At 45.8% G+C, this 13,642-nt stretch overlaps 1 protein-coding gene across 3 annotated transcripts; it reads left to right on the top strand.

Moving 5' to 3' along the window:
* The first annotated feature begins 182 nt into the window (after window positions 1-182).
* On the top strand, window positions 183-13,198 carry ANKRD13A (ankyrin repeat domain 13A). Of its 3 annotated transcripts, none has more exons than XM_034068488.1 (16): window positions 183-449; window positions 1,246-1,353; window positions 3,506-3,638; window positions 3,773-3,897; window positions 4,260-4,305; window positions 4,962-5,105; window positions 5,506-5,701; window positions 6,718-6,784; window positions 7,542-7,623; window positions 7,827-7,885; window positions 8,506-8,642; window positions 8,996-9,153; window positions 9,629-9,742; window positions 10,416-10,567; window positions 10,764-10,828; window positions 11,543-13,198. In XM_034068488.1, exons 1-16 carry the CDS (start codon window positions 327-329, stop codon window positions 11,739-11,741), a joined length of 1,908 nt encoding a protein of 635 aa, XP_033924379.1. In that variant the 5' UTR covers window positions 183-326; the 3' UTR covers window positions 11,742-13,198. The 3 variants fall into 3 exon arrangements, with proteins under 3 accessions (XP_033924379.1, XP_033924380.1, XP_033924381.1); XM_034068489.1 differs by lacking the exon at window positions 183-449 and adding an exon at window positions 543-619 and having other exon boundaries at window positions 11,543-11,741; XM_034068490.1 differs by lacking the exon at window positions 183-449 and adding an exon at window positions 594-619 and having other exon boundaries at window positions 1,275-1,353; window positions 11,543-11,741.
* Window positions 13,199-13,642: the final 444 nt, after the last annotated feature.

The following is a 13,642-nucleotide window of genomic DNA, read 5'->3' as shown; positions in this document are numbered from 1 at the left end:
GCTTGCGCCGAGCAGCCCCGCCCGCCCCGCCGCCGCCGCGCCACAGCGGGGAGCGCCGCGCCGCCATGTTTGCTCCGGGCAAAGGGGCGAGAGGCACAGTGAGCGGCCATGTCTGATCCTGGCAGACGGCCGCCTACGGCTGCACCCCGCTCCGCTGGAGCGCTGCAGTTCCGCGCTGAGCGGCTGTACCGGTCCGGTCCTGCCCCTCCAGCCGGGGCGGAGGCGCTGGAAGCCGGTTTGCGCAGGCTGGCGGAACACGCTTCTCATCAACGTCTGCCCTCACCCATCATGGCGGCGGCAGAGAGGGAGGGCGAAACCAACGCTTGATGGACGCAGGGGGGAACAGTGAGAACCGAGCGCCGCGTCCGGCCCAACACCGCTCTCACCGCTCAGAGGGCGATGGGGCAGCCTGCGGCCGGGACGCTCCATCTTGCCCGCCCGCGGGGGGGGTAAGGTGTGCGGGGGGCAACGATTTCCTCTCTCGGTGGGCTTGCTGGTGGCTGCCGGTGGGCTGAGGGGGAGTTCTCCCCCCGCAGCGGGTGCGCTGTGGTTCGTCCCGGCGGTTGCCCCGGAGGGACGGGAAGGAGGGACAGGAAGGAGGGACGCGGCGGCGGAGGGGGTGAGGTGGTGGCGGCTGTTGTGGGGCTGAGGGACCGGGGCCCAGAGGGGTGAGGGGTTGTGGGGAGCACCGGGAGTAGGGGCCCAGGGGCAGGATACACCAGCAGTGTAGGGTTGTGGGGAGCACTAGGTGTGTGGGAGACCCTCAAGTGTGGGGGGCTGGGGGGGGGGGGTCGCTTGAGGAGCCCAGGAGAAATGGGGTCGCCGGGAATGTGGAGGTCTGGGGAGCACCAGGAGCAGGGAACCCACATGAGTGGGGGGCTGTAGGGGGCACCAGGAGCAGGGGAGACCCTCAGGAGTGGGGGGCTATAGGGGGAAGCCCAGGAGCAGGGGACTCCAAGGGTTGGGGTCTGGGGTGCTCAGGATAAGGGGAGAGCACCAGGAACAGGGGGCTGGGGGGGATCCAAGGAATAGGGACCCTTGGGGAGCAGGATTTTGCATGGGGCACCCCTTGGAGCAGGGTGTGGGGTTCATCGGGGGTTGTGCTCCATTGCTCCCCCAGTGCCTGGGACAGGGGAGTGCTGGGCTTGGAGAGAAGCTCAGGGGTGAGGGCCTGAGTAACGTGGGGCCTCCCAAGTCGAGAGGGGGGACAGTGAGGGTAGGCACCCTGCTTCCCCGCTCCTGCAGGTGTGTGGCATGATGAGTTCCCCTGGCAGGGCCAGCAGCGCCTTCCCCCTGCACGTCCTGGTCTGGAATAATGACTACAAGCGGCTGAACGAGGAGCTGCAGGACCAGGTAACTGCGGTTCCAGGCTGCAGAGGGGTTAGAGTGTGGCTGGCAGCCCCAAAAGAGCTTGTGTGCAGGCAGGGCCTTGGTGCCCCTTGCTTCTAGGGAGACATAACCTTGATGGTACCAGCAGGTCTGTCTGCTGGGCTTGTGGCATTGCTGGGCTGCTTTACCTGTTGATTTGGGGTTGTGGGAGTGATGTAAGCAGGGGTAGGAATATGCCTTTTGTTATCTGTGATATTGATTTCTGTAGAGCTGTGCTCACAGCATTCGAGAGGGGGTGCAGAATAGCTTTTAGTATTAGGAGTCATTGAAACAGATCAAGAAGGGCAGATATAATGGATGTCAGGTTTTTCTCTGCAATAAGTAAGCAATAAATGCTACTTACCTTAATGGAAACCTACATGCAGAGAAGGTGGCTGCTGAAGATGAAACCAGCCTCCAGCTCGCTGAGCACCAGCAGTTCTTCATTGCTGTCCCAGGCCGTGGTGCAGTGCTTCTATATGGGCTGGGATGTTTTCAGCATCTTTGGTTAAAAATTGATCCTTGTTTCATGCTGTGGAGTAGGAAAATAACGACCTGCTCCCTGTTGGGGCCTGCTCAGTGAGCAATGGTCGTGGGGTGAGGAAACGGGGTGAGGAGCTGCAGCAGGGCTTGGGCAGAGGTGCTGGAGGAGCTCTGCTGCTCACAGTGGGGTTCAGGCTGCAGAAGCAGGGAGTGGTAACTACATTATACCTGACACTGCACGTGTATGAGCCAGCAATGAGCTGTGCCACCACCTCCTGAGTACTCACTGTCATCTGCAACTCTAACGGTACACCACGATTTACTAATGCTTGTGCAGAGCATGCTCCTCTCCTACTTTTGGGAGCATCTTTGGAATGCTGTTACTTTTTATCTCATCCTTAACCAAACCTTGAACCTCCCTGGCACGTTGCTTCTGTGCACTTACTTCTCTTCCAGTAACGTTCCTGCCTGTGGAAGTTTGTCAGTGATTTAGGATCTGCTGCCGTTAGTCTGAGGCTGCAGTTCACAGTTGTGGAGTGCTGCTCCCCACCTCAGACGAGCAGCACGTTAGGATGGGATATCTGTCCCTTTATCTCCTGTTGAATTACTTCTGGTGTTTTAAAGTATTCCAAAGATACATTTCCTTCTGCTTCCTTGGGATAAGCTTCTTGCTGGAGGGGTGTGTAAGGGAATCAAAGACACTTGGTGTGGCAGATGATGGCAGATGTATGGCAGTGTGTGGTTACCAGTTAATAGCAGCAAAGGGGGGGACACCTCAGAGTCCTTCACTTGTCAGTAGGGGTTGGGAAGCAAATCCATTAGTATCCCACCACAGAGATGGAAAGAGGATGCTTTAACCTGAAGCTTTCCCTACTCTGTGTGTGTTGTTTCCAGCTTTAACGCTCTCAGATAACCGTGTTAACTTGCATAATAACTTTCCTTTCTTATTCTGCTATTGACTTTCCCCTTTTCCTTTAGTTATAGATGCTCTTCTGTTTCAAATCTCTAAGCTAATAGTGAAAAATAAGTAAGGTATGAGTATGCTGTGCTTGCATGTTTTGGATATTTATGCCTGTGTAGTTTGTTTCTGTCTTTCTTCATTTTTTCAGTGACTTGTACAAAATGCATTCACTCCCCATTGTGCTGTGTGTGTCAGTCAGGTGGATGCTTTGTGCAATACCATTTGCTTCTGTACTTTCAAAGGTGATACATAAAGTTGGTGTTGTGTGTTCCCTGTTGGTTTGAGTTTTCCTTTCCCCCCTTATGTTATGTGTGTTAACCCCTCTCTTGGTGTCTCAGGCTGTCTGTGGTTCAGTGTGCGCAGAGTAAACTCTGGTCTTCTTCTAAAGGGAAATAGAGGAAAAAATACAGAAAATGAAATGAGAAGCACCAACTCAGTCGTGTCTTACAGTGATACCAGCTCTTACCATGGTGGTTTTATAGGCCCCACTCTATTTCTCTCTCTGTATGTCAATGGGGAAGTTAGGCTGCACTGCAGGGTGGTAATGGTGGAAGCTGTGCACCGTGGGCTGATATGTGGGAATATTGATTCCTGGGTTACTGCTGCCAAGCTTTGTTCACATAAACCTTTAGTGTGCTCTCCTGCATTTGACAGGGCAGCTTCAGCATTATTTCTCTCTTGGATACCCCACAGGATGTTGATCAACGCGATCCACGAGGCCGGACCTTGTTGCACCTTGCTGTTTCCTTGGGTTATATAGAATCTGCCAAGGTCCTTCTTCATCACAAGGCAGATGTAACCAAAGAGAACGCACAGGGATGGACAGGTAAGGACAACCTGGGAGGCAGAAGTCATGTGTTGATGCTTTTCAGTTGCAGATGTTGTATTTGGACTGCTTTTCCATGATGTGTTCTGCTTGGAAAAGAAGCTGAAACCAGTTTGTGCCTGGATTTCTTTCAGTTCTAAACGAGGCTGTCAGTACAGGGGATCCAGAGATGGTACAAATGATTCTGCAGCATCGGGACTACCAGCTGACCTCCATGACACTTGGAGGAGTTCCTGAGTTACTCCAGAAGATTAGTGAGGTAATGGTTTAGTTTAAACCTCTTACTCCAGGCTGCAATTCTCATTCAAGTAGTTCAGTTGAGTAAACTGAAATCAGATGGGCAGTTGTATCCTTTGGCTCAACTTGCATAATCCACAGTGCTGGAAGAGTGGGGGACCTTTTCCTTGACTTCGTTTAGAATTCCTTAGTCCTGAACTCCAGCAGTGGAAGCTGAATCTTGAAGGTGAACAGCTCATTGTAGTTTCAGTTTTTAACATTCATTTATCATGGCTCTAGTTCTGTTCTTTATTTGTTTTCCTTTATCTAAAACAAGAAATGCTGTATTGAATGTTGGACTGAAACTATTTCCTGTAGTATTCATCAAGTATTTTCCTTCTCCAGACTCCTGACTTTTATGTGGAAATGAAGTGGGAGTTCACAAGCTGGGGTGAGCATCCTGATCATTGTCATCTCTTTTATACTATCAACAAAGGGACTTGCTAATGTACAGGTGTCACAAAAGATGCACAGAGACATGCCTGCCCCACAGAACACGTCTCTCTTTACCTCTCAAAGGAGCCTCTTTTGTTTTAGTTGCACAAATATTCAGTTTCATTTCTTTGGGTTGCTTCTTGGGGGCTTTGTTTGCTTTTTTAATGGAGTTTAGTCATCGCTAGAATTGCTGAAGCCTTTTCTTAGGGCTTTCTTTACCTGTCTGGCTACTAATGACTCGGACAGTGAGAGGCACAGACTAGTTGGGAAGAACCTGCTTTTCTTTTAAAGGAATGAAGGATAGGCCATACAGCTGACTTCTTTTTCCTACAGCTGTTAGACTACTAGGGGATGGGGTTTGTGCTGTTCCACACCTTTTAGTGTGAACTGATGTCACCTTCCTTTTCATCATCATCTTTGAATTAAAGTTGGTGGGGTTTGTCCCTAAGCTGATTGTTCTGAAAGCTAAAGATCTTCCAGTATCTCCTCTGGAATGATGATCATAGTATTGACAGTCCTGTATCGGGGATAAGCTTCTGCTTGAGCTCAGGCTCCTGTGTATTTAGTTCCTATCTACATTTTCCTCATTCAAGAGAATTTCCTCTTTTCTAGTCCCACTGGTTTCCAGGGTCTGCCCGAGCGACGTCTGCCGCATCTGGAAGAGCGGAGCCAAGCTGCGTGTTGACATCACGTTACTGGGCTTTGAGAACATGAGCTGGGAGAGAGGGAGGTGCAGCTTAATCTTCAAGGGAGGAGGTAAATACTTCCGCATGTCTACACCTTTGATTACCATTGTGAGCCACAATAAGCAATCCTGACTTTGGCCAGTTGAGGGTCAGTACTAAGTTCTAGTTGTTTTATACACATATTCTGTGAGTGTCTCAGAGAGATACCATTTTGTGGTTTAATATAAGGACTTTGTTTCTTTCCTTTGAGTATGTCTGAGGTCAAAATTTAGTAATAGGGCTAAAATTTTACTTCAATCTTGTACTGTGTTTTTCCCCCTTCTGTTCTTCTGCCCCCAAATAAAAATTATCCTAGATACAGCTGCAAGTGTGCAGAATGCACCCTTGGTTGATATACAGCATATTGTCAGTTTTTCACCCTGGGATACTTGCTAAGATTTCTTTAGACTGAGTTGTACTGCTTGCAACAGATACTGGAGGTTGGGCAGAACTGATTGAGATCAATCACGATGAGAAGTTTGTTACCACGGAGCGTTTTGAGATCTCCCAGCAGATGAAGCATTTGACGTTGGGATCTATGACACCCAAAAGAAGAGACGTGGAAAGACGCCTTACATCTCCCATTATTAACACGTGCCTTGATACCAGAAACATTGCTTTTGAGAGGTAAGATACAACATTTCCCTTCAATAAACACTTCAAGGTTATGGATGGTCATCGTTAGAATAAAGCTTTACAGACAAAAGCTTAAAAACCCTGGTAATAAAAATTCTTAGGGCTAGATCTGAAATTACTTTAAACTTCATGTACCACTGGATAATGAAATTTGGCTTGGTCAGCTTGCAGCTGAAAGAACTGATGTGCAGAAAACTTCCAGTTTATTCTGTTAGTGGGATCAGTGTTAATGTCTCATTACAAGTCTGCCTTTCACCCAGATCTCTGTAGTGCTGGAACTAACAGGGAGGAACTTGCATCTTGTAGCTAAGTCAATGAAATCTCACACTGATACCATGAAAAGATGTGTATAGTGTGTTCTTGCCACAGACACACATTTGTCTTCCTTGTTTGCTGCCTGCTTTTATCCCAGTACCTGTCAGCTTAGTTCAAACAACCTATTTTATGAAACTCCTTTTGGAGTGCTCTGTTGTGCAGTAAACCACTGCCATGATCATGCAAAACACATGTCTGCAAAGTGAAATGTCTAATTTGGCATCTTTCTCCTGACTATTTAGTACCCTTTCAGAGCTGCCCAGAGTTAGTCACTATAAAGTTCACTGAGCCTTAGGCAACATCTACACTTTCAGAAACTTGGATTTCTTAAACAGAAGCATTCCCACTATCCAGCTCCCGAAGCTGCAGTGACTAAGTTATGTCTGAAATGAAACTATGTGTTTAATTGGGTAAGTTGTTAGGCTGCTCACCTCTGTGGCTCAGGTATCCACATCTCCATGTAAAATCTCTGTCTGAGCCTTTGTTTTTTGGCCATGGACTGAGTAAGAACAGAAGCAGTGTGACTTCCTCAGTCCTGGTACGTGTGTGAGGACAGGTCAACCTGTACTTTTGTCTAGGGTAATAACCTAATAACCTATCAAATGCTGTTTAAAATCAGCTTTAGAAAAGCAGGCTGGGGGTTGTGTGGAGATGCAACTGTACAGATGCTTGTGGTGTTCCCTTTTTGTCAGAACCACATCTGGATTCTGGATATGGAGGACAGAAAAAGCAGAAAGTGTGAATGGTTATGAAGCAAAGGTAAAGCCCGTTCTATTCTGTTAACAAGTTTTGCAGCCAGCTGAAGTGTGATTGTGTTTTGCCTTTATTTCCTGAATATTTCAAGTCTTAAACTTTACATCAAGAGCTCTACTGTCTTGCCAGAAGAACTGGGCAGGAGTGAGTTGGACCCAGGGTTCATTAGTGTTCCTGCAGAATTAAACTCTCACTAAATTTCATTTGAAAGGCCTTACAAATGCCTTCTGTTCAGAAACTACTTTCTTTGACTTCCCTTCCCTGTTCTTTCTTAATATCTTTGCCCAGGTGGGGATTCCCCCCAGAGAACTTGGAGATGCCAGTCTAGTTTTGAGGTTGGTTTAGTTAGTTACCAAAAACAGTGTGTAAATCATGTGTGGATTGAAAGGCTGAATTCTATTGCTGCCAAAGCCAATGACCAGACCCCTGCACCGTTGTTCTGGCACAGATGTTTGTGAGATTGGTGCATCATTTGCAGGGTTTCTTGTTTTATCAGTTACCCAGCAGGTGGCATGTGCTTTCAGCTTTAGCGTAGGTCAGTCAAGAACATAATGTGTGGGATTTGCATTATAGCAAAGCAAACAGAAATATCAAGTGCAGCATTTCCTGTTGATCACCAGTATATTAAAAGATCAAGATGTTTTTCAATGAGGGGCAGATCCACGCTGCTTTATTCTCTCTTTAGATCTCTGTGTGTGGTGCTTTAATGGAGAACTCTCTTTTTAACCTGTGGCTTTTTGATTTTTGTCCTTGTACTTTAAAGGTATATGTGGCAAACAATGTGAATGTGGTCACCAAAATCCGCACAGAACACTTAACAGAGGAGGAGAAGAAAAGATACAAAGGTAGTTTCCCTGTAGGATAACTGGGTATAAGTAGAACCTTTTAGCTCTGATTCTGTCTCTGTGACTGCAGGACTGGGCAGATAGATGAGGGAAATACTTACCTTGCTGGTGCTTTGTCCTGCTTTACTTTTGCATGTTTTGAGTCTGTTTTATTGCTAATTATTAGTAATAGATTGTTTTTGTTTCTCTCCTATTATTTGAAGCTGACAGGAACCCCCTGGAATCATTTCTGGGTACAGTGGAGCACGAGTATGGTGTTCAGGTGAGTGTTGAAAGAGCACAGTGCAGCACAGAGATCTGTGCCAGCAGGAATTCTAAGTGTGTGGAATCGCCTCTTGTTTCCTTAGGTTGGCAGGAATTTTGCTCACTAGGTAAAAATTTTCCCTGAGGATGTTTCTATTTGGTTTAAGTCCTCAAGTGTTCTGTGTGCACAGCAGGCATCTCCTTCTGAACACTCTGATGAACACATAGACTCCATTAGTGCAGCAGGAGTTGAGGTGGGAGCAGGGGCAGTAAACCTGAGCCAGCACAGAGCTTAGTGGCAACCCACCAGTAATCTGGGAAGAAGAGTCAATTTGTTTCAAATACTCCATTAACAAGGTACTTGGAGCCTAGAAATGCTGTAGGTTGCATGTACATTTCTGGTTGGGTTTTAGCTTCAAAGTATTTAAGTAGTTTTTTTCCCATCTCTAAAATGCATGGAGATCTTTACACTCAGTAGACAGCAGTCTGAATGTGTGTGCTTGGATTTCTGGTTGTGACTGGTGTCTTAAAATGGAAAACGAGTTAATTCACAAGAGGTAACTTAAATGTTTGTTGCAGTAGCCACTGTCTATGTGTTCCATACTTTTAGTTTTGGTTGTTTTTTTCCCTTTCTTTTAGAATACAACCAAGACAACAGAATATGCTGCAGCCAACAACCCTACTGCTATTACTCTGGAGGAATACTTGGACCCAGAATTTGATCTGAGAGGTCGAGACATAGGCAGGCCTAAAGAAGTCACCATCCGAACGCAGAAGTGAGACATAAAGTTTGACTTATTTCTAGTTTGTCAGCCATCTAATCTCTGGAAACCATAAATACCCACTGTGGTTTCCCCCAGCTTTCCAAATTAATCAAGAAAGATCTTGAACTATTCAGCTATAGCCTAGTTCTTCCACTAAGTCAAAGAAAACAGTTGGAGTAGTGTTGTAACTTGTTAGTAACCTCCTTCTGTACCTTTGGTCTGACCAGGAATGTGGTTTGGTTTCTCAGAGCAGTCACTGTTTGGACTCTGAAGTGTATGAAGCAGGTGACAGAGCTCTGCATTTTGCTTTGCATCTGTTGCTAAACTGTAAACTTATGGTGGTTTTATGCATCTTTGTCTTTAAGATTTAAAGCAACCTTGTGGATGAGTGAAGAGTTTCCCTTGTCTCTTATGGAACAAGTCACTCCAATCATCGACCTGATGGCCAGAACCAGTGCTCATTTTGCCAGACTTAGGGATTTCATCACTCTGGAATTTCCACCAGGATTTCCTGTCAAAATTGGTAAAATTTAGCAATTTTTATTGTAGCATCTTCTTCATTTCCAGTTTTGCTATTGGTTTTACAGCCTATTTACAAAAACCATGTTAGTTTTTTACTAGTCATCTCACTGATATCTAGAACTGAGAACCCAGGCGTACATTGTCTTGTACATCTGGGGTCATTGCATCCAACTTCTGAATGGCCAAAGGTATAAGTGTAAAGACAGCATCATTTCAGGAAGATTGAGATGTTTCTAGGCCTTTCCTCTTAGTTCAGTGCCTTAGATTTGGCAAATCTTACTGTAAAATAAAGAGATTGAGAGAGAATGACTATGGGCTATTTCTTGAAGTGAGTTGCTATGTGCTTTTCATTATAGGATGCTGCTATATATTTTATATATATATATTGTGGAATGCATTCAATAAATGTGGCTGTAGGTGTGGAAATGAATGAGGGAATTCCCTGTTTGACAGAAATCTTGTACTCTTTCTTACAGAAATCCCCCTGTTTCACGTGCTGAATGCCCGGATTACATTTGAGAATGTCAATGGCTGCAGGACAGCTGACAGAACCTCATCACAAACAGCTAGAGGTGCACCCTATGATTCAGGTGAGGGGTGGGAAGATGCAGTGGTTGCATCTTTTTAGGTGCCTGTCAGTGGGATGCACAGGAGAGAGGATGGGTTAAGTGCAGAGATAAAACACTCACAGGTGAGAGGAAGCTGGAGTGTGTGATGCTGCTCATACTGACCAGTTCTGCCCCTTCCATGCTTGCCTGACTAAACTGAGCTTGGACAAGCTTTCCCAAGTATTCTGAGATCTAAATTCTGGTGCAAGCTATGGCTAGCTAGGTCTGCATGCTCCTTCAGGAAAGAGTGGATTACATTGGAATAGGATGCTCCTGGCTGTGTATACCCAGTGATACTCTGTCCTATGAGCTGTTGCAGACCCATTAATGAGTAACCTCAGAAGAGCCACTACGATACTTACCTTTTTCCAACCTTTTATATTCCCCATCTGGTTTTGTCAGAGTTCAGCCACCTCAGAGCTCTGCTGCTCACTGATTGTGTTTGTATCACTTGCCAGCATCCTAGAGAAAGACCCTACATTCTGTCTTGCTGTGTGCTTGCTTGCCACAAAAGCCTTTCAAAGGCTGTTGGTATGTTTAACCGGGTGGCTTATCTGAATTTTTGGAGTCAATTTAATCATGCATGAGCATCATCAGAACAAGTCACAGCTTGTAAGCATAGACCGTGTCATGTTTGTAACTCTGGCTTCTGCAGGTGCTAATTTTGAGGTCGACCAGTCGGTGTTTGAGATCCCCAAAACTTACCACGTTCAAGATGACAGCAGGAACATACACGTGCAGGATGAAGACAATGAGATCATGCAGTTTGCCATTCAGCAGAGCTTGCTGGAATCTGGTGGAGTTAAAGTAAGTGTACTGTAATCTGTGCAGTGCAAAACTTTGATTTAAACCAATGTAAGACCTATTTTTCTAAGACCCTCAGAAGAGAAAACACAGAAATGTATTTTAAAGAAGAACTAAGAGTGATGTAAGAGTTACCTTTCTGTGAGTTGCACTGCAGATTCATTATTGCTGTGGAATTGTCTGTCTTTCCCCATTTTAGGATGTGGGGGTGGATGCCAATGGAGCCATTGCATACTCACAGGACTTCAATATACAGTATCAGAGGTAACTAATCTTTTTCACATCAAGCCATGCAGTGACAGAGCAGGAATACTCCCAAGAGTAGCATGAAGCAATTGTGTGACTCTAGTGTTTATAGGTAGCAGATGCACAGAAATCAAAGTCTCTTTTCTTGTGCTGCTTCTAACTTCTACTTTTCCAAGCAGCAGGAACTCTGAACTAGGCCTCTCTGGCTTATCTAGTGCAGCTCTTTAGGTCAGCTATGGGACTGGTCTGCAACATAAGTGTTTACCCAAGAAGTAAACACAGTCCTTCTGCTCTTAAAGCTGTGCATGTGGTCCCTCTGGGTTGATTGTTTAGTAGGTGCTGCACACTTCAGGGTGGCTCTGTAATCCTGAAAACCTTAGCAACATGTATTTAATGGGCCCTTGAGAACATGCTCCAGTATCTGTGGGGTCTTCCTGCATGTGCATGCCAGGAACTGCTTCCTCTTGACTCTTTGGATGTATGAAATTGTGTTGCCTTTGAACCAGGTGAGAATGCTTTCAGAAGCTGAGAATTTTTTTGTATGTGTGAAAGATTCAAAGGGACCTTCAAAGAACAGGTTTTATGCTGGGAATTTTATGGATGTTAGAACAACTGCTCTCTGGGGAGAGATTTTCAGGTTTGCAGTTAGAGCAGTCGCTAGGAAGGAGCATGGCAGGAACTGTGAAATAGGCTCTGTCTCTCTTCCTTCTTGAAGTTCTTTCTCTCCTCCAGGGCGCTGCAGGAGAGCTTTCTCACCAGCTCGGGTAACTCCCAGTGCAGCAGCCCTAGTGAGCCTTCCAGCTTTGAGAAAGACTTGCAGCTTGCCATGGAGTTGTCTGTGCGAGAGCAGGAGGAGCGGGAGAAGCAGCGTCAGGAAGAGGAGGATGCAGAGCTGCAGCAAGTCCTACAGCTTTCCCTGGTGGAGAAATAACCCCTCAGTGGCCTCCTGAAATGAGGATGTTAACCAAATCTGCACAAAACTGAAGGCTTTTGGGGCTGTCAGGCTGAAGACCACTCCTGGATTGCTTAAGTAAATGTTTCACCTGCCCTCAAGGTTGGCACCACCAGCTACCAAAAGCTGATTTATATTTGTTTGAGGGAGTTTCAGGCCATGGGACTCTGCACGTGGCTCCCCAATGCCGCAGTCTTGGCTCTGAAGGAAGGTTTTTATCTAAACTTATTTATTGAAGAGCAGATGGAAACTTTGCTTAGCATCAGGATATAGAATCGCAGCAAAGCTTGAAAACCTGATTTCCAGGGAGTTTCGGAGGGAAACTTCATTACTTACCAAAGAAATACTCACCTGCTTAGTCATTTCTGAGTAATTCGAAGCCATTGCCTGTTTCTTCCCGTTGTGACGTGGAAGAGTCTCTATATGCATACACACACATAGGGTAGTTCTTTGTGCTGACAGATGGTTTCTGTTAGCTTTGTTTATATGTGATTCTCTCTTTAGTTACTGAGATTTTAGCATGTGCTCCTGCTTAAGAGGGATAATTTTATACTTGAACAGCTAATCCAAGCTCAAGATTAAACTAGTGCTTTCTGCAGAAAGGACAAAACAAGCAGCCAGTAAAAGTAGATCCTAAACTGGGACCATTTGCCAAGTAAAGCAGCAGTTTCTGCAGCGATTCCAAACCAGCTCCTTCCCATAGTCAGAGGGCAGCAAGAAAATAAGTGCTAGATACAGGTGCTTCTCTGCAGTCACTCGCTGCGTGCACGAGTGTGCCTGGGTGCAGGTGCTAAAGTCAAACAGGAAAACAAATCAGGTGGAATTCTAATGTATCCTTAGCAGAAGATAAGTGTTAACCTGCCATCGGAAGGGAAGCGCGTGTTGCTTTCTAGAACTCAAAGGCTCATCCTTCGTGTGAAGACATATATTTTTTTATCTGAGTATTTTTATTGATTTTAAAGCAAGCCAATAGGCCTCCACTCCTCCAAGTGGCATTGTAAGGGTTCACAGGTCTGTTTTAACCAGCTCTCCTCAGGTCTTTTCCTCATACGAGCTATTTGTAGCTGTTTTATCTGCACTTCTGTCAGTGTTTACAGTACTCACACTGTGACTCTCAAGTGCACTCCACAAGTACACAATGTACGTCCACGGGAAAGCCTTACTGTAGTTAAATGTGAGCAATATTCCTCTGTTCTGGCTGGCAGAGTGGGAAGAACCTATGGTACATATGGTCTGATCTTGCTACCTAATCCTGCCCTTGTTCCTCGGGCAGAACAGGGCGGTTCTGTGTGACCAACTATTAACCAGTATAAAATCACTGTAGAAAGGACTCGATCATAACAAGGGAGATGGTTGGTGACTTGGAACCTTATTTTAAACCAATAATCCATTGTTTTACATAGGAAATGATTAAAATCCCTTCAGTGTAAACTACAGCTGGTTTATCTGCACTGTTTCTGTTCATCCGAATGGGTTGGCAGGTGGTGGGGGCCTGAAAAGGGCATTTGCATCGTTCCACCTGACCAGGAAGGCCATTCCCTGGACCAGGAGCTGCGTTTCGTAAACCCCAGCTTCCCTCTGAAACTGTATGTATGGGAAGTGTCCTCTTATCCTCTGTGTGTGCTGGAGGAACAAAGATTCTGCACAGCATTACACTACATAAATGAAGTATTTTATTGCTAGCACAGTAACTGGAGTCCTTTGGAATAATGACCTGCCTTTTTGTTGCCTTTTTGTACATCAAAGGTGACGTTATGTCTATGGCGTTCTCAAAGGTGGCTCTGGTGTAGTCTGAAACACAGACATAATCCCAGAAACTGTATTCCTGACATTTTCAGCCAACTTTTGTTTCCCTGGTTTGGAAACCGATGGATCTATGG

This window comes from Melopsittacus undulatus, chromosome 12 (genome assembly GCF_012275295.1).
Source record: "Melopsittacus undulatus isolate bMelUnd1 chromosome 12, bMelUnd1.mat.Z, whole genome shotgun sequence".
Lineage (NCBI taxonomy): Eukaryota > Metazoa > Chordata > Aves > Psittaciformes > Psittaculidae > Melopsittacus > Melopsittacus undulatus.
Note: the sequence above shows the minus strand (reverse complement) of the source record. Positions and strands in the feature narration are given on the sequence as shown.

What these genes read in the sequence shown, in the direction of transcription:
- ANKRD13A (XM_034068488.1), top strand. Translation starts at nt 327, where the DNA reads ATGGACGCAGGGGGGAACAGTGAGAACCGAGCGCCGCGTCCGGCCCAA. An exon ending in ACGAGGAGCTGCAGGACCAG is followed by an intron (nt 1,354 to 3,505) that starts GTAACTGCGGTT and finishes GATACCCCACAG; the next exon opens with GATGTTGATCAACGCGATCC. An exon ending in AGGATTTCCTGTCAAAATTG is followed by an intron (nt 9,154 to 9,628) that starts GTAAAATTTAGC and finishes TCTTTCTTACAG; the next exon opens with AAATCCCCCTGTTTCACGTG.